We start from the raw sequence: 27,960 nt of genomic DNA, 5'->3' as shown, positions 1-27,960 counted from the left end.
CCTATTATAATACTATCTATCCAATTTTTCTAGAATTGTTCGGTGATCTGACTTCTAACTGTATCTGAAACATGTCCACTGCTTTCATCATGACATCATATTTCACCCTTATGGGTTCGTTTAGGGTCTTTATGTCTGCCTCAGCTGGTGGCAGAACACGGTACTCTTTTAGGACCGTTGCTAACACTGTCTTCAAGGACATCATGGCGTATTGATACCCTGAAAAAAGATGAATTTCGTCTATGAACTTAGGGTAGATAAAAAAAGGGGATGTTGATGAATTTAATCGTGCACAAATAAAGTTATGACACTTTTCAATTAAATAATTTAGAACAGGAGGACTTTTAATAAAAGCAGGCTATAACAAAGCAACTTCAATTTCGAATGAGTTAGTGTCTATTATAATTCTCTTTTAAGCACTTTCCCCATTATTCATCGAGAAGTTTTGGGTCCGTGGTTCTTCCATATTGTATATCCCAAAATTTTATATAATTATCCCACAAAATTCCCAAAATAGTATCCTATTACGACTTTCATAATGGGTTATCCGATGTTTCAATTGCTAAACGGTTTCAGAAAAAAAGGGACGTTCGGACAAATTAAAAATTTGGCAAATAAAATGTCGGACAATTTTTTTTACACGAGAACCCGAAAAAAGGAATGTATAGGTATTGTTTTTCGTGGTTGCTATAGGTAACCTTCCAAAATTAAGTTCGTAGTGATCCTCAATATTAAACTGAATAATGTTTATTCGTACTGACCAAGGCAGTTCCTCATGCCAAAGCTGAACGGCACAAACTGCGCGGGGTGCTTGAGCGGCTCTAAGAAGCGCTCCGGCCTGAATGAGTCTACATCTGGGCCCCAATAGCGAGGGTTGCGGTGCGTCGCCCAGATGTGCATGCAAATGCCCGTACCCGCGGGTACTGTCACTCCAGATGCTGAAATGATTACTTTGTTTTATAAAAACGCAGCTTATAAACTGTTCTATCCCTAGGAATGTCAATTGACTTACTAAGATGGAAATTTTGTTAACTGACTTCAAGAAAAAGAGGAGATTCTTAATTTCATTGGAGCCTTTTTTTGGCCTTTTGTGATTCTTTGTAATTATCTTGATGTTTAATGAGATATTAGGTTGTAATAAGTACGCAGAATGTAGTTTAATAGTAGTTTATGTGACTGCTACATAATGAAAGGCATTAAAACTCGAGTGTGGGTTTATGAAACGACCGTAGTGAGTTTCATAATAGAATCACACGAGTGTTTTAATGCCTAATTATGTACAGTTACATACACTGCTTTATCTACATACATATTATAAACTTTCTATGATATATTCACTTACCTCATATTACAGCCGACATTGGGGCATAGTTGCTCTCTGGCGGAATTCGCGGATATGAGGTGGCGTCTCCGAAATATCTTTATCGCACATTTTACACGAAACTTTTGCAAGAGTTACTTTAAAAACAATAAAACAAATTATTTTTTACCTACAAACTAATTAAAAGATAAACTGCACGTCAAATGGCGGCAAAGAAAACTTTTTTCACGCATGTCACGCATCCGTAGTTTTTGTTTTAATTCAGAGACAAACTAGAATGGGGGTCGATTGCCATATCGTTCGATACCAACTAACAAGCGAGATTTGTCAAATTTGTATGCAATTGACATTTCATTTCGAATAAAACGTCATCTCGACTGATATTAGAATAGAGAGGTCAAATCAAATTTCTTTGTTTTTCAGAGATGTTCGTAATTTGAATAAAATAATATTATCGAAATCGATGTTATTATTTAGCAATAATAACATTTTCACAAATAAAAAATTTGCTGTAACAAAGCAGTTTATCTTAATGTTGGCCATTATTTACGGATTTTGAAGGCATCATAGAGGGTTTATGATATGTGTGTAGATAAAAATAATTACAAGCTTGGAAGTATCAGAAATTATAAAGATAAAAAGAACACTAAATAAATATGATTATGTTGGATACTAACGTAGCTCCGTGTCACTGGTAACTGTCCGGACAATTATTGGTACTGGTGGATAAAGCCTCAATGTTTCTTTCACCACAGCTTCTAGGTACTTGAGGTTTGGGAGATCGGCAGCTGTTACAGATTTATCTGGGCAGAACAATACGTCGTTCAATCTGTGGACATTTGGATTATTAGTACGAGGAGATTTTCTGTCGTCTGTGATGAAAGTAGAGATATAGTAGCTCTAAATTTATTTGATGTCGTTGCTAAGAGCAACCCGATATGTGTGTTGGGGATAGACTGGAAAGCAGCAGTGACCCAAAGTTTTCAAGACTAAGACGACAATTTAATCGAGGCCTAGAATCCAATACAGGCTGAAAGAAAGATGGATACTCAGAATATTTAAAACATTTCATATGAAGTGGCCGAAATTTTTGGTCCATCTTATTTTATTAAATCTAAAAGTATCCGTCTAATTTATGCGAGCTTATGTATCCAAATGCGCTATATGTGTATATGTATAACTTTTCGGCCAAAGTATGTGACATTTTCAACCAATAGGTACCACATTGTCGCTTGTCAATAAGGTTGATTTTAAATTGAAGCTGTATGGAAATAGCGCCTTATTGACAACCGACAATAACCCTTTGACCCTTTTAATTGGAAATGTCACATATTTAATCTAATTAAGCTTTCGTAATACAATGACTTCTTACTCTTCTAACACCTTCTCCTGGACTTCAGGGTTCCGTGCCAGCATGACGAGCGCGAACGATGCGGCGACAGCCGATGTGTCGGTCCCAGCTGCACTCATCACCAAAGCCTCTTCGCGCAGCTCTAAATCAGTGAAACCTTTCACTTTGAGAGACGTTTCTAGAAGCATTTCTAGAAAAGACTGGAAACCGAGGTAAGAGTCTGTAAATAATGATGAAATAGAAATTTAAGAATGGTGGGTTATTATCAAAAAATATCCATCTATCGTGCAATTGACATGCTTCAATGCTTATTAATCCATCATATTAGAGTAAAATAAAGATGTTTCAGATTTTGCGATTAAAATATCATATTTCAAGAAAATATACTTTACTCCTTCAGTACCCAGAGGGTAAAAAAGGGACCCTATTACTAAGACTTCGCTGTCGGTCTGTCCGTCAGTCACCAGGCTCAGCAGGCTGTATCTCATGAGTCATAGTTCGGGTCCAGTGCATCCGTGACCTAGGGGTAATTTTTGATCCGCATCTTAACTTTCATGAGCATTTGAGAGGGCTAGCCAAAAACTGCTACCGGAGGCTTGGCCGGTTTTTTAAATCCGGCTCGAGAACCCGTCTAACGGGTTTTGTAATATTTGGCACATAGTGCACCTCTCGCCGATTAACATTAAAACGGGGCATTTAGCGTGTATACAGTGTGTCCCTAGCCATTGGACAAAGCCGAAATGTACATAATGCATATGGTGTAGCAGTTACGAAGAAATTAACAAATTAAGATTTTTTTCTTTGGAGCAACCTGTATGTGTTAGTAGCTTCTCAGGTGTCTTCATAGAATAGCATAGTAGAGTAGTATGAAACCTTCATCGACCTTTTTGATTATCTTTTTAGGGTTCCGTATTTATTTATGACACTAATTAAATAAGATTCTGACTTGACAAATGACATCACTGGCGAACGTAAGCTTTCGAGTAAATTGTCAAAAACACTGCCAATATTAATACAGTATGTTTCTTTTTGTTGTCGATTATTGGAAATCACTTGTTTGAAAATATATTTTTTATCTTTTGTTCTAATTAAAAAGACCAAATACGTACGGTACGCAAAAAACGGCATTTAAATCACGTTTGTATGGGAGCCACTTAAATATTTCTGAGAAAATTTCAACTGTCTAGCTATCGCAGTTCATGATATACAGCCTGGTGACAGACAGACGGACAGACGGCCAGACGGACAGACAGACGGACAGCGGAGTTTTAGTAATAGGGTCCCGTTTTTACTCTTTGGGTACGGAACCCTAAAAAGATTACCAGATGAGCATTCCTGAGAAGTAACCGTACGTGGGATTTCAGGGTTTGTCCATAGGCTAAGGACACACTGTATATGTCTGTTTGAGTTCCCGTTTTTAATAGAAGTTAACTTTTACAATACGGTGTTCCATTACGACACCCTGTAATATAATAAACACATTACGTAACTACGACGAAAATTTAAAGAGCCATATTATGTACTATATAACGTTGTACGATACACGTGCTAGTAGGTAATTTCGCACTTGTATCGTATAAATAACTATTAGAATATCTACCTTTAAGTTATATGAATATATACACGGTGTTACTTGAGCCACTGAAAACCTGAGACACCCCAACAGATTTCTTTTATTTTAAACTCATCTTGAGTATTTATTCTTTAATCCGATAAATATTTAAAAAAAGTTTAGTTTTCTTAACAATTCTATTCGACTGGTAATTCTACACAAGATGCTTCATCGTTTTAGTGACGTCAAACAATTGCTAGTTACCATCGTAAACACTGTTAACTGACCATTTGCATACCTTACTGCAACGAGATAAGGTTTACCAATGGCCAGTTAAGGATATTGCTCATTGAGAAATAACGTGTCAAATGCTAGTTATTCATATTATGGCTTTACAAACTTGTAGACTGGGCATATAAATATAGTAAAAAATAATAAACAATTACCCCCTTTAAAAAATAGCGCAATCGATTCTCCTATCGATTCTGAACAAACTCTTTTTAGGTTTTCAGTGGGTCATGAAACACTCTGTATAAACCTATTTGAGATTCTTACAACAACAACAACAACAAACATTAAGTATTACAGTTGCATACATAATTAAGTACACAACACACATATCTATATCTACTACTCTAAGATGGGTTCAGAAGCCGAAGGGTAATGACATGCATATGTTGCTATCAGAGATTTAAAAAATATATGAAAATTTTCTCGTATTTCGTTCGTGTTTTCTGGCAAAAAGTTATTTGTTACTTACGAGTTAAACATAATACTCCGCCTGCAAATCGAAATATTACTAGCCTCAACAATAATTTACTATCAACTAGTGACCCCGCCCCGGCTTCGCACGAGTGCAATGCTGATTTATTATACATATAAACCTTCCTGAATCACTCTATCTATTAAAAAAACACATCGAAATCTGTTGCGTAGTTTTAAAGATCTAAGCATACATGGGGACAGACAGACTGAGGGAAGCGACATTGTTTTATACTATGTAGTGATGATGCAGAACTACTAATGTAGAGATTGCTCGCAGAACTGATGGCCGGTGGGGCCGGAAGGTTCTGGAGTGGCGTCTGCGTACCGGAAGACGAACTGCCGGTAGGCTTCCAACGAGAGGGAGCGACGACCTGGTGAAGGTCGCGGGAATTCGGTGGATGCGAGCGGCACATGATCGGTCGGAATGGCGAGCCTTGGGGAGGCCTATGTCCAGCAGTGGACGTCTACCGGTTGACATGATGAAGATGATATTGATTTTAATGAACACAGGACACAAGCGCCGCGCGTGCGCTGGTGCCGTGCCGCTTGCGTTCAGTTTGCGGCCTTACGCAGCGTAGGCGAACAACACGCGAACAGGGCGCGGGGTAAATCAATCCTTTGATACCTATAGAAGTGTCCTACCTATGTAGGCGATCTCGTTACGAACGCCGTGGGCCCGCCGCGCCGTTTCGCTTCGCGTTAGCGACTTGTTCGCTTACGTAAGACGCAGCGCAGGGTCGGTTGCACCACACCGTCTGTCACCGTCATTAAAACGTTCGCAAAATTTTATTGTATGGGAACTTTGATAGTTCACTGCTGAGTGACGGTGGCCAGTCCAGGTGGTTCAACCGGCCCTTATAAGGGCGTAACGGGACAAACAACTATTTTTATTCTAGGTTTCCATTATTTATATTATGTTTAATTACCTGGCTTAGGTGCAAAGCCAAACTCGCGCTGTTTCTCTTCCATTTCCTGCCTTTTCAGTTTGACAATCTAGAAGAAAAATATAGACATGAAGTAGCTGCATACTTAATAATACAATAGGATTGTTTAAACATGTTGAATTGTATAACTAAATCTAGTTAAATAGATAGAAAATGAGCAATATATCACAATAAAAAAAATCTTAAAAAATATATGGGAATAATAAATAAATACAAGACTTCAAAGTAAAAAAAATAATAATGGTACCATTCGATTCCTTACATTTTTACTAAAAATATTTTGTATAGCAACAATATACTACATAAACGCAATATTTCACCGACAAAATCGCAATTTCCTTGTTTTCCACAGCTAAGCAATAGCGACGTTACATGCCGACGTCACGATGTAATGCCAATTTGTTAGAATCGTTTCGTCAGTAAAGTGCGGGTGCCAGACTTTGACCATCATTTGTGACTTTTGTATTGCTTTAAGACAATGGGGCCCATACAGACATTTGATCCTCAAAACAAACCTGATCGACTGATACCTTAATAAAAATTTGTGGAATACCCTATTGTACATTAACATTCAGGAATCCTAAGCAGTCTTTTATTAAGCGTAATTTCTACGGAATCGTAACGAAGGGAAAGTGACCAGTTGAATGATTTATTGGAAATCCATCTATTAAGTGGAGGCTAACGCAAAATTTTAGTTTTTATATTTAATTTTCACACGTTTCAACCTAGGGCTAATAGTACCATGAAAAATGTCACACGGAAACTACAGGGCAGACTCCGCCAAAAGTGCAAAAACCCTCAAAGATTAAAGTTGGGTTGATAGAAAAAAAACCACGAAAACATGTCAAATGTTCATTGTAATGTAATCGTTATGTATATATAATTACACAAAAATTTATTACTATTTTATAATACAAGAAATACATAAAAATTAGAAACTAATACCCGTTCTGAGCCATGCCGGGTCCAAAGGTCCCCATCACACTAGCAGCGTTACCCCGCTGTATGGCGATGGAGACCTGTTGGACAAGCCATGACTCAGAACGGGGGTCACTCCCTTTCTCTCTGAGGCGCTTGCCAAGCTCTCAGACAATGTTCATTTATTTTAAGTTGTATAACATTACTCAGTAGCAGGCGTGGCTCACTCCGCGTTTTCGTCGCGTCGCTACAAGTATATGCGGACCACACCAATTTTGGTGTCTAACCAACTGGCTATAGTAAAGTAGGTAGTTGCCGCCCATCGCTACGGAACCGACGCCTGCTCGCACTTGCGCCATTTAGCGGTCATATATGTCGTAATAGACGCGTTATGTTAGAGTGAACCGTACTATTAATTATTCTATGACAGTTATAGGTATAATTTTGGTATAAAATAGCTAGTGACATAGCCGAGAAATCCGACGAGCAAAATTTTAAACAGAAGTATTATTTTCAGAGTAATTGAGATAACAGCCATATTTTCCGTCGCAAGTTTCGCGTAGGACCATTTTTTGCATCTAATTTCCTGGCTTTACGCCCTTTCTTAAGCATTAGAAGTGGGTTAAAATACCTTGTCAACGAATTGGTACATAGCACGTCTGCATTTGTCCGCCTTTTTGTACTGGGGAAGTAGCCGATAGATCCAGTCCGGGTGCAACCAGGGCTGCAACATACGCCACGTCATTTGCTCTATAACTTCTTCAAAGGATCCAATGAACATTTTGTCTTCATCATCGTTAGTGTGCACGCCTAGTGTGGTTTCTGTAATAATACATTAAAAACCAGTTTGACGTTTTTTGTCATAGTCGTTTTTATCGTAGTTGAACAAAAAACTTTTTTGTAGTCATGAGGGCTTAAAAATACTTATTATCACTGTACTTAATGTAAAAAAAAAAAAAATAGTTCCACAATGCTTTTATAGCCTGTTGTATGGATTTTGTACACCTTTAGGAGGAGGCTAGTAGGCACACTTACCTACTAGCCATTACATACTGGGTACTTGAACTTGAAGAATGTAGCGATCGTAAACACTGTAAAAATATTTTATTGATTAACACGATTTCAATATAAGTATTTCACTAGGTCCAACCAAGAACTAGGTCCTTTCCACTGCTCACTTTTTTCAATCTTTGTTTACATGCTTTCAAACCTTCAAGAAAAGAGTGTTATCCCATCAGCACGGTACCGCACTTGCGCGCAAAATATAAAAAAAAACATGAACTGCATGTTACGTAGTCACGTACCACAAACAGAGTGAAAGGTGTAGCTAGTCAGGAACTTCCAAACGGGAAACGTCCCCTTTCCAGCCAATGGCCTCAGTTTGTTCACCATCAGAGCGCTCTGACTGGCGAACACGTCCACAAAACGATTTAGTTTCTTGATGTTGAAGGTTGGAGCCAAGATCTTGCGGCGGGGGCGCCAAATGGAAACTGTATGGATAGATGAGAAAATGTAGTCGGTGTATAGTATTAGATGGATCAAAAATCTCTTGTTGTTATAAAATGTAATAGATGTCATATATTAAAGAAAATGTGACGAAGCCCTCCAGTGGTGAAGGCCGGGTTCGAACCGTTACCTCGATAATTTGATTTGTTCCTAAAGTTGTTCATAGATGGCAGCACCAGTCTCTCTCGCTATATCGTAATTCCGTAAGGAATTCGCACTGCTTGCCCTTAGAGTTGGTCAAAGACGCCTAGTCTTACTAAGATGGCATCACTGGCATATAGTCGAGACATTTGGACGGGTACCGCCGTGCCGAGGTGGCATAGGGGTTCAGGGCGTTAGCCGCGATAGCTAAAGACGCCGGTTCGAATCCGGCCTTCACCACTGGAGGGCTTTGTCACTTTTTCTTTAATATATGACATCTATTACAGTTTATAATTTATATATATATATATAATAGTGTGACTAGTTAAAACACAAATCAAAATATTTAGTTTATGTAGTGGTGAAGGCCGGAGCCGGCCTTCACCACTGGAGGGCTTCGTCACTTTTTCTTTAATATATGATTCATCTATTACAGTCTTCAACTTTTTTTAGTTAAAAAAGACCTGGTCACGGAATTACCATACATTTTGACATGGTTCCAAATTTTAAAACCGCGATTACTCAAAATGTTACTAAAGTGACTAGACATGTTCTTTCCGTGTACCCTTCAATTTGATTTGTTCCCAAAGTTGTTCATCTCTTGTTGTTATTTTGTCCCGTCAGCCTGGATACAAAAAGAAGCACTAGTTGTTAGATTACACTAGTGAGTAGTTGCTACTTTAACGAATACGAATTTCTGAATACGAAAACTAATAGTGGAGGATTAAGGTGCAAATTTAAGATCATACACCGGCATTGCTACAAACTGCAAATATACTATAATGTAATATCTAATAACAACGAAATAAAATCAACATTTGGTAATTTTTTTTGTTAACCAGACAAGAAAAAAAATAATCCATAAAATAAACATAGGTACCTAAATTATATATTACTACAATTTAAGTAAGTTTATGGCTTCGGTTGGTATAATATACTATACATATAAACAAATTATGGAATTATAAAAAAAAAAAAAAAACAATTAAGACAATTATTAGACCTACTTGTAGTAGACAAGGTAAAATTTACTGTATCTACTAATTATTGTACGTGTTATGTTATCTCGGTAAACTAACCTGGTGCATAAATGCTTCCATTACCGACAAAGAATTGCAAGATCTCCATTGTACTGTCTTTTTCTAGATGCGATTTTAGCAACAGTTCTGCTGCTACAGGATCGGCCACAACTGAAATGAAAAGAACATAAAAATGGATGAATATTGCTACTGAATGTGAATTCATCAAATAATATTATTGTACCATCATTATCTTTTTTAGAGTTAAAAAAGGTAAAAGCCAAAGGGTAAAAACGGGACCCTATTACTGAGACTCCGCTGTCCGTCCGTCTGTCCGTCTGTCTGTCCGTCCGTCTGTCTGTCATCAGGCTGTATCTCATGAACCGTGATAGCTAGACAGTTGAAATTTTCACACATGATGTATTTCTGTTGCCGCTATAACAACAAATACAAAAAAAGTGCGAGTACGAGTCGCACTTGTCCGGGTTTTTTTATCTCGAGTTTGCCCTAGATTTTAGCGGCGTATTTCAGAGATGAAGATCAGAATCATTAAAAACAAACTAATTATCTTCAGTGTGTGCTGTGTGTGCATACTTGCTTTTATTTAGGTACATTCAATAAACCTTAATTAATTACCAGTCCGCCGGACGATGTCGGCCGGTCAGTTGTTCGGAACTGTCATTTTTTTTTCTAACTGACAGGCTGATATCGTCCGGCGGACTGGTAATGGGTGTGGGGCCCCTTTAGTTTCAAGTTTTGTGCGTTATAATGTTTTATACCTATTATAATAGAAAAATATATTTGAATGTAGTAACCAGTGTACTTACCAAGGTACAGTTTATGGGCCATCCAGTAGGTTGCAAGGCCGTCGCGTTTCACTGCTATCCTTCCCGCCCTTTGAATGGCTTTCATGTTGTCTGCAAATAAAGTGTAGGTACAGTCAGCATCAAAACTAGCATATTATGAAACAATGCACCAATAGTCGATTGTACAACAATGGCACAAAGCGATTTATTTTTATACGAGGCAATTTATTGATCCGAGCGGCAGCAAGGACCAATATAGCCGAGGATAAAAATAGGCGTTTGTGCCTGAGTTATACACACTGCTTTTCACTGCGATTGTGAGTAAAATAAAACAATGGCAAACAAATAAAATACATTTCCTCCTCACTCGACGACATTATTAAAAATAACAATCGTAAAACAGCAACAAATTGCAAAGCCGCAACAAGAGCTTCCCGCCAATATTCTTTTTTTTCTTTTTTTTTAATTTTTAACACGTGATATTTACCTTAAGCCCACTGCACACTCGTGCGCGAATCGCGGCGCAAAGCCGCGAACGCGAGTGTGGTGTCGATTTCGCTGATTAGCGAACTGTCCACACTCGCGTTCGTGGCTTCGCGCCGCAATTCGTGTGGAGGGGGCTTTAAGTCTTTATTCATACTGCCAAATTATAACTACATTTTGTAGTTTATTTCTATAATAACTATGCTGTATTGTAAGATTTTTATGATTTAGTAATATATAAAACACGGATTATTAAAAAAACGGGCCAAATTAAGTGGAATAACAATATTATCCGATTATGTTTTATTGTGTACTATGGCAGTGATTTGATTGTCTTAGTCTTTAAAAAAATATTACTTTGTCTTTGTGCACTAGAGCATAAAAGTAGCATTTTGTGCAGCCTATATCTAGCACAAAGGAGAACTTTACGAGCATGAGAAGTGAAAAAGTATTTACGACCGGGAAACAGACCTTATGTTCCTAAAAGTAGAGTTTAGAGCGCGGGAGAGGGGTGGTGATCCTCGTTCTGGGTCGTACTCGGTCCAACCGGTCTCCATAGCGGTTCAGCGGGGGAATGCTGCAGGCATTATGGGGACCTTTCAGCCAGGTCAGGTATGATGCAGGGGGGGTAATTTTAGGCTAACGGGCCAATTCGAACAATGATCTAGATATCAACTAGATTATCCACTAGATATGAAACAGAAACGATAACGAGATATTTAAGAAAGTCATGTCAAATTTGACATTACCTCTTGAACGATATCTTTAAGATTTGCTTAGGATATTACTTAAACATCCAATGGATATCTAATGGATATCCCAAAAGTCACAATAATTGTAGCGTGAAATGAAAATTGGTTTCTTGAATCGAACTGCAAAAGATAACTAGTTTAGAACTAAACTATAACGTATCTAGATCTCGTATTGTTCTCGTATCTAGTAATTATCACGTTGTTCGAATTGACCGGTAGGTGTAGAATTAATTTTTATTTAAGGTGTGTTTTTTTGTTAGGTTTCTAGTTCATTTTAATGTAATGTTTGTTAATTTATTACTTAAATATGTAGTTTATAGTGATATAAAATCCTCTTGAGTCTTGACATTTGCACTTCGGCGATACGCGCGTGTAATACATCCGCAACGATAATTGTAGGTAAACCACTTAAACACAAAAATATTAATTACATTCTAAAGCTCTTTGAAAATGGACTTTATGTCTTTAATGTTAAAGTTCATTTTAGATATAAATAAGGTCCGACTTAAGCTCTTTTTCGAAGCCGCATCTTGATCAAATTTTGCAACTTTTTACACACAAAGTAACACATGTGATGATTACAAAGAGAAAATACGGTTGGAAATGTTACACCAGTATGAAAATCCATTTTTATTTTGTTTTTCGAGTGTAAAAAGTAATTTTGTGCAGAAAATTGTTTCCTTGAACTAACTGATTATTATCTACACGTGGTTGTTCTAGGAGTTAAAATGTCTTGATTCTAGACCCTAGGATTAATTTTCAAGGATACTGAAGAATGATTCGCCGAGCTCCGCATAGGGCCAAAGGTCCGAAGCGTCCAGGAGGTCAGTGCTCAAACACAGAATAAGTTCCACACACTACACAGTACAAGTGTCTTAATGCGAAATCCGTAGGCCGAGCTCCGCGTAGGGCCGAAGGTCCGAAGCGTCCATGATGTTAGTGCATACTATATGTGTATAAAAATCTTCAATAATATTCCCGCATCTATTAAGACACTTCCAGATGCCGAGTTTAAAAATGAGTTCAAAAACATATTATGTAACGCAGGCTTTTACACGATTGACGAATATTTTAGTTATAAGTTTTAGTGACAGAGAAAGTTGCCTAATGCCTAATGTAATCCAAATCATATAATTTAAATATGGGTCTTAAATTGACATAAATAAATAAATAAGGAAAATATATAAAATTATTACTTAGGCACTAAAAATAACAAATATTAAAAAATAATATATACCTAACTAATTAAATTATACAGTAATTTGCAAAATTAAAAACTAAACTTAATAATTAATAATACTAATCTTAAAAGGTTTTTGTTTAAATAACAATACTTAAAACTAATGTACCTTCGTCGCTTCCGGCCAGGTAATGTGCATGACCAACCACGGGCAGGCGTAGCAGCTCCCCTGGTAATTTCTTAGATAACTCTTCAAATTTCTTCATTTTCTGTTTATAACGCACAAAATACATGCAGCCGATCACCACGATCAATAACCAAAACATGTTGATATTCTCACTAATTCAAATTAATTAACTCAAACACTTATTGATTTATAAAGTGTACAATATAACGCTTTTAAGTTTGCACTAACTTAAAAAAAATCGCAAAACAAAGTTTGACTTGGTGCCGTTCGGCTCAATGTTAAATGAAACGGGTTGTATTTTTATGCTGTATATATCAGTTAACTATTTGTTAATACAGTGGAACCTCGCTAACTCGAACCTCGAATCCGAAATAAAGTACCTTAAAGACGAAGTATAATTTTTCATTCGTTTTAACTCGAAACCTCTTTAAGACGAACAAAAACAAAAAGACCTATTTTAGTCGACAACCTCTATAAGACGAAAACTCGGTATCACAAACTTTTATCATTTCCCTTGAGATTTGTGCTATCGAGGTTTTACTGTAATACAATGGCCTGTCAAACCGGTTAACGTAGCGTCTTACGTAGGTGATCGACGCGCGAACGCGAAGCGAAGCGGCGCGACGCGGCTAAATCAATCCTTTGATACCCATAGAAGTGTCCTACGTGAGCGATCTCGTTGCGAACGCGACGCGGGGCGAAGCGGCGCGATTTGCACGCGAACGTCAGGCGGCAGTGGCGGCACGATGCGGCGCGGAAGAAACAACCGTTCTTACCTATGTAAGTGTCCTAGGTGAGCGATCTTGACCCAATCCATTTGATTTTTTGACGCGAATACGACGCGGCTAGAGGCGTGGCGCATGTAAAATACCGGATTAGATTTGATAAGTTTACTCACATTTGATTTTTTATAGGTTTTACTGTAATTTATAGGGAAAAGAAATAAAATTATTTCTATCCTTTTTCTTCTTATTGTTTCTTCCTCACCGCGTGGGCCGCCGCGTTGCGCCGCTTCGGTTCGCGTTCGCGAATCGTTCGCCTACGTAAGACGCAGCCTAACTGTCTACAAGAAAACAAAATCTTTTTTTTAAGTATGTATTGTTCTTGTTTTTGTTCGTTTTTCTCGGAAACGTTCGTATTTGTCATGCTACTTCAGTCAACCTCAGTATTCTTTGTACCGAGACGGACTGAAAAAGCAAGACACGTTCGTACGTTTCCGTGAAAATACGATAGAAAATAATTATGCACTACATCTGTACGACGGCTATTAAAAAAGGCGTTCCGTATAATTCAGTTAAGTGTATGTGTAATGAGCGTCAAGCGTTAGACTTTGACTCTTTTCTGACATTTGATCCTTACATCACAAGAGGGAGTCAGAGAGCAGATCTGTCTTACATCAGTTCTCTTGATAATCTACAATCTGTTTCAATGTGTGTTGGTAATGACATTAATTATGTGTACAAAACGCGAGTTTAAAGTGTTATAATCTGTTTCAAGTTTAGATGATCCGCCATCTTTCGCGGAGTTTTGCCACCTGCCTACCATCTTAAATTTTCAAATATGGTGGACCAAGTATTAGATCAAGGCTATTTGAGCTTATCAACTGCATATGGGACCTTGAGACCGTACCACAAGACTGGAAGGATGCCTGCATTACCAAATTATATAAAGGCAAAGGGGACCTATCAGACTGTGGCTCTTTCAGAGGGATTGCCCTACTTTCTGTGGCTGGCAAAATACTTGCCCATAATATCAATAGGTGCCTTAATACACGCCGAGAACTTTCTTCCTGAATCCCTTTGTGGGTTCCGGCCAAATAGAGGTACGGTTGATGCCATCTTTGTTGTCAAGCAAATCCAAAAGAAAAGCCTTGAATAACACCGTGACCTCTATTTCTGTTCTGTGGACCGTCCTGCTAGAGAAGTGCGGGTGCTCTGTGAAATTTGTCAACTTGGTGCGCCAATTTTACGAGGGCATGAGTGCCCACGTGCGTCATGAAAGCGCTTACACAGAGCAGTTGCCGGTCACTAGCGGCGTTAAACAGGGCTGTGTCATGGCTCCGACCCTATTTGCGATTTACTTTTCCGTGGTAATGAACGATGCCCTTCAGAAATGTAACCATCAAATCATGATGAATTCTCGAATGGACAAAAGTATATTTGATCTTGCGCGACTCAGAGTTAAGCGAAAGTTCACTCAATTGCAATCACAGAAGTTATCTATGCACATTAGCTCAGATCTCACTTAGAAATTAATAACGTACATCACATTTCTATTTAAATACACTTATATATCATCTCTTCTGTGTCAAGGCCAGAATCGGGCATCTGTCGTTAAGCAATTCTAAAATGCAATAATTTAAACTTTAAGATCACAATATTCACAATGTGATCACAAGGTCATCCAGCCTTAAGTTGCCAACTGGTGTTCGATACGAATAACAGCGTGTTTGGCAAAACCCAGAACTATTATTTAAAAAACATGTTAAATATAATCATTTTAACCGAAGCACTAAATCGGAAATTGTGAAAATAAAAAAATGAGGCCTGTTCCCAGCAATGGGTCACTCAAATTAGCTAGAAAAAAAACCCGACTTCAATTTAGTGAAGGAGGAGGTTCTGTACTGTTTGAGGCTATTTTATATTCTTATAGTATTGTCCATTTCAAATAATGGTAAAAAAAAAACAGTTATGTACTTTATAAAGATATAATAGATTTTAGAAACAATACAACCACAACTCATGCTCCACATTCAAGCTCTTTCCTTCAAGCGCACCATAAAGTTGTTCACATCTTTCATCATAATGTTGAATCTAACCCTTAGTGGGTCCTCATAGTGGGCTGGATCCAGGTCCGAAGGAGGCAGCACTTGGTAGTTTCTCAGGACGGTAGATATGACCGTCTTCAAGGACAGCATTGCGTACTGGTACCCTGAAATAGATGTCACAATTTAGGGAGACTTATATTATGTATATAGACACATATTCGGCAATTTGAGATATCTAAAAGAAAATAATACATCTCAATCAGTTGTCGTTTTTTTTTTGTTTTTGTACAGTCGCCATCAGATATATCGGAGCGCCCGAGGTGCTCACAAATATCTGAACACGCCTATATTGTCAAGGCGTTAGAGTGCGTGTTCAGATATTTTGAGCACCTCGGGCGCTCTGATATATCTGATAGCGACTGTACAGCAGCAGAACTCCGTCATTCCCAATATGAAAAATATTTTTATAAGACTCCCATCCGAATTGGCCTAATATTTGTAAAAAAAAAACAATTTATTATTGTGGAAGGACATTCTAAGTTGAAGCTATTCATCTAAAAATAAACACTAAAATACATAATAGTTAAGAAGGTAATGAAGGTATAATAAGGAAAACATTATTCTATGTTAATGATTTTAAGAAACGTGGTCTGGTTTCATAGCCACTAAATATTTTATTACAAGTTAGGCAAGTACTTAGACAAATCTAGTCGGATAATCTTGGTTTTTCTTTGTAAATGGTCGATTAAATCTATCAGTACTTTTAATCTCTGGAGCGCCCCAGTTTCACAGTAGCATAGAACTCCTATACTAACTACTGACAGTTATAGGGCGTTACACGGGTTAGTTGACAAAACTTGAACCTCACCTATACAGTTCCTCATCCCCCAGCTAAAAGGTATGAACTGGGCCGGATGCTTCAGGGGTTCAAGGAATCGCTCGGGTCGGAAACTGTCTGCGTCGTCTCCCCAATAGTTAGGGTTCCGGTTCACGGCAAATATCTGCATCACTATACTCACCCCTTTCGTGAGGGTCGTTCCGTTTGCTACACAAAAAAGTTTTATTTAGTATACAATAATATACTTAATAGCAGCCATGTTTATAAATAGACTTTTAGTTGTATAGGATTTTTAATTTAGGGCCTGCATAGACATTGTTTAGTGTTTAGAGAGAGTTTATACATTTGCTACTAAATGCAATTAAGAATTATTGTATGATCACGCACTAAATACACGCACTAACCAATGTGTAAACAGGCCCTAAATTAATTTCAATTTATTTACATAGTTTAGTTTAGTTTAGTTTATACGGTTTATTTATAATTATGTTTATGCGAATAAAAAATCTTGACCTACTCGTAATAGCCTAGGAGAGGAACAACACGAGTAGGTACCTACCTACAAATTTTAAATATATTTATTAGGGTTCTGTACCCAAAGGGTAAAAACGGGACCCTATTACTAAGACTCCTCTGTCCGTATGTCTGTTTGTCACCGCTGTATCTCATGAACCGTGATAACTGATAGCTACAGTGGAAATTTTCACAGATGATGTATTTCTGTTGCCACTATAAAAACAAATACTAAAAAGTACGGAACCCTCGGTGGGCGAGTCCGACTCGCACTTGTCCGATTTTTAAAGTTATAGTACCTACGATTTATTTGGTCTTGGTTGTTCTTACATTTTTACATCTAAATAACCGATTTTGGTGTAACTAAGCATGTGAAAATCTTTAGCCCAGCGGTGTCAGCATGGTTGCATTTTTATCACCTGTCACTATGTCTGTCACTTTCGCACTTAATCTACTTGTTAAAACGTGACAGGCATGGTGACAAGCGATAAAAATGCTACCGTGCTAAGCCCGCTGGCCATAGGCCACAAAAAGGTGATGTGGATAAAAACCGGGATAGTTTGGCCTTTAGCAGCAGAGTCCTATGCCAAATTCAATCTATGTGCATAAATTATCGTTAATTAGCTTGCTAATATGTGATACATATAACTTTATCTGTTTAAATTTAGTGAAACATTGATACAAACGCAATGTAATGTCGTCGATGACCTCTCTCACAATCGCTGGCACAGGGGGATACATTCGCAACGATTCCTTGATGACAAGTTCCAAGTATTTGAGACGAGATAAATCCTCTACAGTCACCTTTCTATCCGAACCACCGAATACTTCATGCAGTCTGTAGGAAAATATATAAGTTAATTAGTTGGTATGTTTATTTTAGTTTCTTTTTATATTAAAAATTATTGCTAAGTTCCATTAAGTCAGGGTTCTAGAAAATGTTGTACTAAATAGACTAAATGTTACGAAATGTTTATCTAGGTGACAGATTATGGGTATTTCGGGTCACTATCAAATTTACCTTATCGCTAAAGGAATATAGTTGAAATGTCTGGATTGTGTTATGGCTTTGTAACTACATAGACATGAATGCTAAATGCCTCTTTGGCAAAACGTCTGGATCTTAGAACGTAACAATTAAAAATGATCTAGCAGCAAAACATCTTTATCTTCGAATGTCTTTATTTCTTAATAGACACAAATGCTAAATGGTCGTGTAGCAACACGTTTGTATCTTAGAACGTCTAAATTACTAAACAGACATGAACGCTGAACAGTCAAGGAGCAAAAAGTCTGGATTGTGTAATGTTTTTATTGCTAAATGGAATAAACGCCAAGCGACCCATTAGCAAAACGTCTTGATTTCAAATGTTAAGTATTATAATATGACACTTGAGACTTATAACTTATAAGCCTAGCTTTAACTGTTACATATTTATAAATTATGACACATTAAATTTCCAGACGTTTTGCTACTAACTCGTTCTGTGTTCATGTCAATCAAATAATTTTGCTTTCGACGAATTGGGAATTCTAATTATATAGATTATTTACATTTCATGACGTTTTGCTATTAAGTCGTTCTGTGTTTATGTCAATTAACTAATTTCACTTTCGGCTCATTAGATATTCTAATCATATGGACTATTTATACTTTCAGACGTTTGGCTACTTATTCATTCTAATTCTTAGCCATCCAGCTAAACTGTCTTTTTGCTGACTGAGTATTCTACTTTCATGTCGTCGCACCTGAATTGACTATATGCTGACTGTGTATTTAAATTTTATGTCATCTAGCTGAAATGTTCGTTTAACGATAAGGTCAATTTGATAGTGACCCGGTACTTATGCCTGACTCCACATGATATGTACCTACATCACTCTTGATCGCTTACGGAAGGTTGAAACAAAAAAAGTGTGTGCGTGTAATCTTTACGCGCGATTGAAGTAAAACTTCTTCGACGATGACGTTTATCACTATGTTGGCACTTTGACGTGTGTCCTATTGTGCGTGTGTCACTACTGAGCGTTACTTCTGCCAAAAAAAATCTGAGTTACCTCTAGTCGCGCCTAAAGAAGTTTTACTTTAAAAATGCGCCTTTTTTCTACTGTACAGTCCTCATTCGATTTTCACTACCTATCCCTTCTTCTTCTCTAACTTTTTTGTACTTACTGTTTGATTTATTCATCAGCACGATGGCCTTTATCCAACATATATCTAATATATCATTGCCATTTTTCTTCAAAACTACATAAACGGCATACTTACTCCTTATAAACAGCTTCTTGCACTTTGGGATGGCGGGCGAGCATGAGCAAAGTGTAGCACGCCCCAATGGCTGATGTGTCTGTGCCTGCACCTATGATCACCTTCGATTCTTCAAGTAGCTCTTTGTCGTTAAACTTCTTTTCTTTTTCTGGTGTCTCCATTAACAACTCCACTAAGGATCGTATCATCTTTGGTGTCGTGGCATCTAAAATTTAATTTTGTATTATAATCTCGAGTCTCGTTAACACTAATTTCCCATTATGTTAGTTCGTCTTTTTAACCGGTAGTATTATATTAAACTGATAAACATTTTTAACAGATAACATTAAATGACTGCCAGGAGAGTGAGAAATTTTCGTGATTGGTGGTCTATGCTAAAACAAACAATTAAAGCATTTACATTCACTTACCACTTTTTTTCTTTTCACATAATCTGTTTAAGGCTTTTCTTTTTTCTGTAATTATCTGAAAAAGTAAGTCAAATCAATTTCTGCGCCATTATATTAATATGTTAATATAAGTCTAGAAAAAAGGAACTAAAGTCACCCAAAATAAAATAGAGTCCCTAAACTGACAATATAAATAAGCGGTTTTTTTATTCACATTATTAGTGGTAGTAGATAACTGTTCCAAATTTTAGGTATCTACGTCAAACAGTCACCGAGAAAATTGCATTTAACCGATTTCCAAGGCCGAAGTGATCCCCATAAGAGCTCCGTGAACAAAGTTTTATACGGAGCTCTAAAACTCATCAGACTTTTTAGTAAAAATATGAGTCGGAAGAAAAATAAGCATGAAATCCAAATGAACTTTAAGCCGAAAAACGTTTATTAGTAATATTTATACAACAAACGCGGTAATTGTGTTGGTATAGCTCTTCCGATTTCTAAGATCAAGTTCGCCATACATTTACTATGGCGTACTTGATATTAGAATAACTACTATACTAAACAGTTTTCCATAGGTCAGCTTATGTTAATAAATACCCGTATTGTACGTATGTCTCTAACTACTGATATAGGTACTCACTTCACTTAAAAAATTGTCAATCAAGCTAACGCAACTTTTACACTGTCTCCAACTTGGCAGCATGCGATAGATGAAATTTGGATGAAGCCATGGTGAAACCAGTCGTTCGCCCATAAAAGTACCACACCTGTCAAACGCCCCTAGGAATGGGTGGTCCCTATTCTTCTGTGAGTTCAACTTTACGCCTAAATTGGTTTCTGAAATATAAAATAAAATATCATAAGTGAACAGTAAAAGATAGTAATGAGACATTTGGTTGGCAACTGCAGCTGCGTTAGTGCTGCGGCGTCGATGCGGGCGCAGTCGCTATCAATTTCCTTGATAAAATTAAAGACGTATTTGTGATAAACACACCAAAAAATCCCCAACCAGGATTCGAATCCGGGGCCTCTTTCCAGCCTCGTAGGCAGGGTCACTACCGGCCTACCGGCTAGTCAAATTGAGTGACAGCGCCCGAGGCAATGTCGCGGCAATAACGTTGCAATTGTAAGGCTGCTACAGTCGTCATTCGAATGACACCTTTACTTGCGTGTCTATAATATTACAAGTATTATCATCGATCGAAACTCCTTTTTTTTCAATAATGATTTAAAAAAAATTCGACTACCTTTCCTTCAAATTCAGCTATTTCCACTCCTTTCTATTTAGGAAGCTAAAGGTACTTATGTACCTATATAAATTTCAAGGAGTTAATTTTTGATATTAAACCATGAAAACGGATTATATCGCGTATATTGAATTTATAATACATCCCGACGTTTCGAACCCTTTACAACGTTATAGAGTAGAGTAAATTTTTTTATAATTTATGTACCGAATACCATTTGATATTTACCACTAGTTAAGGTGTATGTGAAGTCCCCAACCCGCATTGCGCCAGTGTGGGGACTATAGCCCAAACCCTCTCGCGCTTGAGAGGAGGCCTGTGCCCAGCAGTGGGACGTATATAGGCTGAATTATTATTATTTTTGATATTAAACTATCGTAACTTTGGGTTAGGTATCAGTTTCAGATGAAAGAAGACAATTTGATAACTTACTGGGTACCTAACAATAGGTAACAGTAGGTCTTTATCTATGAAACTAATAATATAAAAAGAACCCAATAGAAGACGAGAATGATTGTTTTTTATCAAAGATATTATCGAGATTATTTCAGTTATTAAAGTTTTTCTCATTGTCCTTGTAAAGGCCACAATGAAACGTGAGAATCTTTCACATCTTCTTCTTATTGTCTTTGTTAGGCATCGTTTTTGTTCTTCTAATAGGTTTTAGTTATTTCATGAATAAATCATAATTACTTACACACGTTACGTGGGTACTTAAGTACATCCCAAAGGTAAAGTAGAAAGTAAGAATGCGACCTACCTACTTGCCAAAAATTTGTAATTCAATATATAATAATAAAAAAACAAATTAAATAAATAAAAAAATTAAAAAAAAAAAACATACATCACGAAAAGTACCTCTTAATTTGTACAAGAATTCAATAAGAATAAGAAAAAATAGGCTCAAGTACAATACAAATACTCTTTTCACCACACCGGCTGGTACCTAAACTTTGCTAGTTGGGAAAGGCTCTCTTGATTGTTCTAAAACTGATGAGAAAGTTGAATTTTATCCACATGTGTGGCAAAGTAATCAAATACGAATTTTGAGTTGTTTCCTTATGTTGGCTGGTAGAAATGACTATTAAATGATGATTTTGAAGTATAAATATTTAACAAAATTAATTTTAAATTGGTTTGATTTTGTTTGATATTCTATAGTTAATATTTTACTTGCGTTGGTGTTGTGAAAAGTTTTGTCTCGGTGATTTTGTGTCACGCTCAAGATTCCTCTTTTCGAACCACTCGCTACGCTCGTGGTTCAATTTTGGAACAAAAATTAAAGTGCTCAAATCATATCTACAATGACATGTGCTGCTTTCAAACCGGTGTTTCGCCTTGAAGATGCACCTTCTATCTATCAGTTTCACGATCAATATCGTACCGAAAACTCTATAAACAGAACTACAAACCTGCCACAGAGTCGAAGGTGTACGTAGCCATGTAATTCCAAACGGAGAAGTCCCCGGCCCCCGCCATAGGGCGTAGAAGCTCCACCATCGTGGCACTCTGCTTCACGAATACTTCAACGAAGGCGTGTAGGTTTTTCAGACTGAAGATTGGTGACAGGATCTTACGGCGCGGCCGCCAAAGGTGCACTTTGAAATATTTGCATGCTTTTAAAGATATCGTTCAAATAGGGCATTTGACACATGTTATAACTAAATCTAGTTAAATAGAAATATGAAATTTATCACAATAAATTTGAAACTTAAAAAATATAATATATGGGAATAATAATAAAAAAATACAAGACCTGTTTCGAAAAAAAAAAACTTTTTTTTTACTTTAAATAACGTTCGATTCCTTACATTTTATTTAAAAAAATTAACTATAGCAACAATATACACAACATTTCACCGACAAAATCGCAATTTCCTTGTTTTCTATACATCGAAACGGCTTCTAAGCAGTGACACAGTGACGTCACGATGTGTTGCCATTTTGTTAGAGCGTTTCGTCAGTAAATTGCGGGTGACTGACCATCATTTGTGACTTTTGTATTGCTTTAAGACAATGGATCCCATACAAACATTTGATCCTCGAAACAAACCTCATCGACTGATATTATAAAAAAAAAATGTCGGCTACCCAATTTAGACTATACCAGCATCACTGCTGCTGTATAATTGTAATATTACTGTGGACTCCATATTTGATGTCACAAATTTAATGTCTAAAATCCGGGCAGCAATATAGATTTTTGACATTTGCGACAGTAATGCCTAATGCAGTAATGTCGCACTGCAATACTACAGCAGTAACGCTGGTGTAATCTAAATCCGAAAGGTACCTTTAGTTGGCGGGTTGATTCTAGAACTGCATAGGAATAAGTAGTTATTTTAGAGCCCGGCCAAGCTAACTCTGCACCGGTGTGAAAATTTTATAAGTTTGTTAACACTGTGTCATTGCTAATTCTGTGTAGAGTTAATAAACGCTATGTGTCCAAATGCATTGAATCTCAGCATAGTGATACATATCAGTAACATTAAGAAATTGAATTAATCTGAATTAACTCAGTCAGTACTTAAGTTACTTATTCAATTATTATCATGCAAACGTGGAATAATTATTTCATAAACAAAATGTCTCCGATTTAAATTCATATTGTTGTTTAAGGTTACTGTTATTTAAGGGTCCAAACTCGGTTCTTCATACAAACGTACTTCCGCTCCCATTTTAAAACGACTAGCTAGATTGCTCTGAAACTTTGTACTTGCAATAGGATAAGGTATATCTATGTCTGTAATTAGTTTATGTAGCTTTAGATACCATAGTTAAAAAAATACAGCGAATTTAAGTTTTTCATACAAAACTTGTTTTTGCTCTATTTCGTTTGTTTTATAAACTGGAGCTTTTTAAACCAGTTTCAGACTTAGATATACCTCATGTCATTGTATGTGCAGTTTCATTACAATCCAACACGTAGTTATAAAATGAGAGCGGAAATACGTCTGTATGGGAAGGTGCAATTCGGCCGAGATTGCCGGGGACTTAAGTTTTAATTTAAAGTCAGTATTAAATTATCTTATTTAAAATCTGTGGATACATACGAGTATATTATAATATAATAACATAAAATGTTGACTTACCTGGAGCAGTAATGCTTCCATTAGCAGTGAAAATGCGTACGATGCGCATCATGTTTTCATCTTTTGACAGGCAGTTTTTTAAAAGTAAGTCTGCTACTACAGGGTCCGCGACGCCTTAAAATTTAAATTGTCAAACTATTATTAAATTTTCATCAAATTGCCTAGTGTACAGTCACCTGCAATAATATGTTACTCTTCGAAGGTCGCAAAAATATGTGATACGCTCTTATCGCTCTACAAATAAGATCGTGTCAGATATTTTTGTGGCCTTCGTTGTGTAACATATTATTGCAGGTGACTGTAGGAACAGGGGACTACGTACAGTCAGCATTAAAAGAGACTAAGCGGGCAGGGTATTCACTGTTCATCTTCAAAAGAAAATAGCGTTTCGATTAGTTTTACAAGGTATTACAGGTGTTGGATTACAAGTACGAGTATATTCATTAAGAGGAAGGGGGAACACCGCTTCTCCATACAAACGTTTTGCCATTTTCCTCCCTTGATATTTTTTCGAATTTTTAATAACTATAAGAATTTGTTTTTCGCTCCTAATTCGTATAATAATAATAAAAAAACGAAAAAAGCCAAACGAAGGGTCATTTTATGTAGCTGTGTATGTTGATAATGTAATGGTATACCTACATCAAATTGTGTCAAAATATTTTCAATAAAGTTAATATCCAGAGAAAAATGAGGACTCCGTTTTTATGTATGTAGAGGTGATTTCGCGCGGTGGTCCCCTTTTGTCTTAAAGAAAAGTGGTACAATTGGGTCTTGACTTTCAACCTAATGCTCTAAAATAATATAGCAATCTTGAAAAAGAAATTAATATAAAACGTACCGATGGTCAACCCTTGGCCCATCCAATATGCTATGGTCCCACCTTGTTGTATGGCATCTCGTCCAAGCCTATGGAGGGCGTTCATTCTGTCTGAAACATGAATTACCTTTTACAGATCTTATAGTAACAATACCAACCGAACCATGAAGCTTTAGTTGCCATTGCCAGATTTTTTTCGTTAAGAAGGTAGGTACCTAGTTTTGACCGGCGTCCCTTTGTTTGACATAATTATTGAAAGTCATAATGTAATGATTGTCATATTATCATTAGTCATAATTCTAAAACCGTTAACTTTTCAGGATTTTCCTCGGGTTATCCTATAGATAGGTTAGGTTAAGTTAGGTTTGTTTTATGGCAATCCTGAAAAGTTACGCGTTTCTGAGAAAAACCAAATTATGACTAATTATAATATGACAATCATTAAATTATGACTTTCAATAATTATGTCAAACAATAGAGACCCGGTTTTGACCACATGATATGGTTAATAGTCTTTAGAAACCTGTACACTCCTTTTTTGAAGAACCCCATACTGTAGTCCGTCCTTCCTTACCTTCATTCGTCATTACTTACCTTCATCATTCCCAAAAAATATATACGCTTGTCCTACCAGCGGTAACGCTGGAATAGTTGTAGGTAGCTCTTTAGCTATTTGTCTCAGTCTTTTTCTATGTTTATATCCAGACATCCACCAAATACATAATCCCAGCAGTATAAGTAACCACGTCATTTTTTTATAAAATTATAATTCGTTTCAAATCTAATATAAAATAAATATAAAACTGCACAAAGTGTCACAACAACCAGACAAGAGTGTTACTTCGCGGTAAATGATTAAGATTAATTTCCTGATACTATTTATGTATAACAAGCCCTATTATAAGGCAATAGCGTGGGAAAAATTTAATTGAAAAAGTGCAAACCAAACAAGGCTTGTCCCGTAAAGTTTTTTTGCAAGGACTGATGCTGACTTTGGTAGGTATTTCTGGTTTATTTACTTTAATATTTTAATATATTATCGATACTCTTAAGGCGTTATTTACAACATTTATCAATTATTTTATTTTGTAATGTGAGCATCAGCGATATTTTTCCTTCAAGACCCATTTAAATTTTGCGAGCACTATGTTCGGATATATTTGCACCTGTCGCCAATATTTTTATTCGACTAGTTAATTGTTAGACTTATGGCTTATCTCATGAACCGTGACAGCTAGACAGTTGAAATTTTCACAGATGATGTATTTCTGTTGCCGCTATAACAACAAATACTAAAAAGCACGGAGCCCTCGGTGGGCTTCGTCTCTCGCACTTGTCCGGTTTTTTTGTAGGTACTTCTGTTTTTTTTTACTAAGCACCGGAATATTCGGGTCCACTGCTTTTTAAATTACCACCGGATATTAAAAAACGCTAGAATATAAATCATTTTAGATATTTAGAAAATGATTAAGCATCTACCAAAGTACACAACTTGATGAGCAAGGCTTGAACTTTTCATGTGGATCACGTAAAAACGAACCCTAACCTTAACGAAAACCTATAAAAAGGTTTCAGGTATGTATTATAATTGTATGTAGGTACCTTACACACGTTCTTTGTCCATGATTATTGTTAATTATAATATTATTAACGCTTCAGACATGTGTTTCATTATTCTAGGTGATTTACTTCTTGCAAAAAAATACCTCTTTCTAGTAACGTTGTCCAGTAAATAAGTGTAAAAAATATTGAACACAATTATGATTAGAATGCTCTATTCACAACTGTTTTCTGAAGTTTTAATCGTTCTATCAATAATAGTTTTTTTTATACATAATTCCTACGTAAGTTCCTGAAAAGTATTAAGTAGGTACTTACGGAAAAGCGGCCAACGGTAGCAGGTATTTAGAAAACGTACTTAGAAAGTACAGTGCTCTAGTGCAGAAACGTATCATTTTCTGCACACTTTTTAGAACAACAACGACCCAGTTTCAGAGCATGAGAAATGAAATAGTAGATTGTTAACCAAGGGATGAAAGGAACTAGGTAGCTAATTTCTGCCGAGATAGTTTGGCGCTCGAACGCAGTGACTCGTCTGTATAAGCATGTGCACGTACTTACTTAAATTTCTTTAGGGCAAACAGCTGAATTTTTTTTGGTATAACCTTTAACAACTTGAACTACGTTTCCAGTCGGACTAAGCTAACTATGCATGCCATTTGCTATGACAAAGTGTGGCAATGTCATCATTAATCTCTAGTTTCTATGAGAATATGACTTCTTTAATGACACTCCTCACTTTTTTCTGTTCAAATTGGCGCAAAATTAGCTTAGACGGTGTTTTTTTGCTGAAATTGACACATTAAAACTGGTATTTTGAATTTTCCATCATCGCGTTGCTAATCGATGTGAACTGGTCAATCTGCCACTACATGTTAGGTAGTTAGCTTCATTCGGAGTGGAGTAGGGCACAGTATCCATTATGTACGAAGGCTGTTGTTCTGAAAGTGGTTAGCTGCTCCGGCTGTACTCATGAGATATATTTAGGTATATTTCATTTCTTATTGAGGTGGTGTAAAATGATTTTAATAAAACGCTTACCTAGTAAAATTTTGTTACCTTGACGTATCGACCAACCAACCGTCAAGATCAGTTTATGATACTCTATATTGTGTGCTATCATTTTATAAACAATGTTTTTTAAATTACAGCCATACGGGTAGTTCAAATGATCATTTTTCTAACTGCCTTTGTTTAGGTATATTCTTGTACAATTTATAGGTATTGTATAAAATAAATGATATGTATTTAATCTTCAACATATCATTAAGCTAAGTGGTTAGGATTTTGATAACTTACACTAGTATGGGCTCAGGTAGGTACTTATTATTAATTACTAACTTAATAATGGTCAACAAGCTTAATACATATAGGTAACTAGCGACCCGCCCCGGCTTCGCACGGGTAGTTCAACAAATTTACACAAAACCTTTACAAATTATACATATAAACCCTCCTCTTGAATCACTATCTATTAAAAAAAACCGCATCAAAATCCGTTGCGTAGTTTTAAAGATCTAAGCATACATATGGACAGACG

At 36.6% G+C, this 27,960-nt stretch overlaps 2 protein-coding genes across 2 annotated transcripts in view; one reads left to right on the top strand and one right to left on the bottom strand.

Annotated features, from left to right (window-relative positions):
• The window catches only part of LOC134742853 (uncharacterized), a 273,946-nt gene that overhangs the window by 120,661 nt on the left and 125,325 nt on the right, over positions 1–27,960 (top strand). The window lies entirely within an intron of this gene.
• On the bottom strand, positions 2–25,697 carry LOC134742855 (uncharacterized). The gene is made up of 20 exons (XM_063676041.1): positions 25,455–25,697; positions 24,882–24,971; positions 24,041–24,154; positions 22,361–22,546; positions 20,342–20,538; positions 19,723–19,777; positions 19,313–19,517; positions 17,730–17,881; positions 16,561–16,737; positions 15,702–15,856; positions 12,908–13,073; positions 10,345–10,434; positions 9,578–9,688; positions 8,156–8,341; positions 7,483–7,673; positions 5,916–5,982; positions 2,694–2,892; positions 1,999–2,150; positions 762–938; positions 2–219 (listed from the first exon to the last, which is right to left on the bottom strand). The coding sequence occupies exons 1-20, from the start codon at positions 25,609–25,611 to the stop codon at positions 17–19; spliced, it is 3,030 nt and encodes a 1,009-aa protein (XP_063532111.1). The 5' UTR covers positions 25,612–25,697; the 3' UTR covers positions 2–16.

The sequence above is a fragment of the Cydia strobilella genome, chromosome 7 (genome assembly GCF_947568885.1).
Source record: "Cydia strobilella chromosome 7, ilCydStro3.1, whole genome shotgun sequence".
NCBI lineage: Eukaryota > Metazoa > Arthropoda > Insecta > Lepidoptera > Tortricidae > Cydia > Cydia strobilella.
The sequence above is the reverse complement of the archived record's forward strand: the minus strand, read 5'-3'. Positions and strand labels throughout refer to the sequence as shown.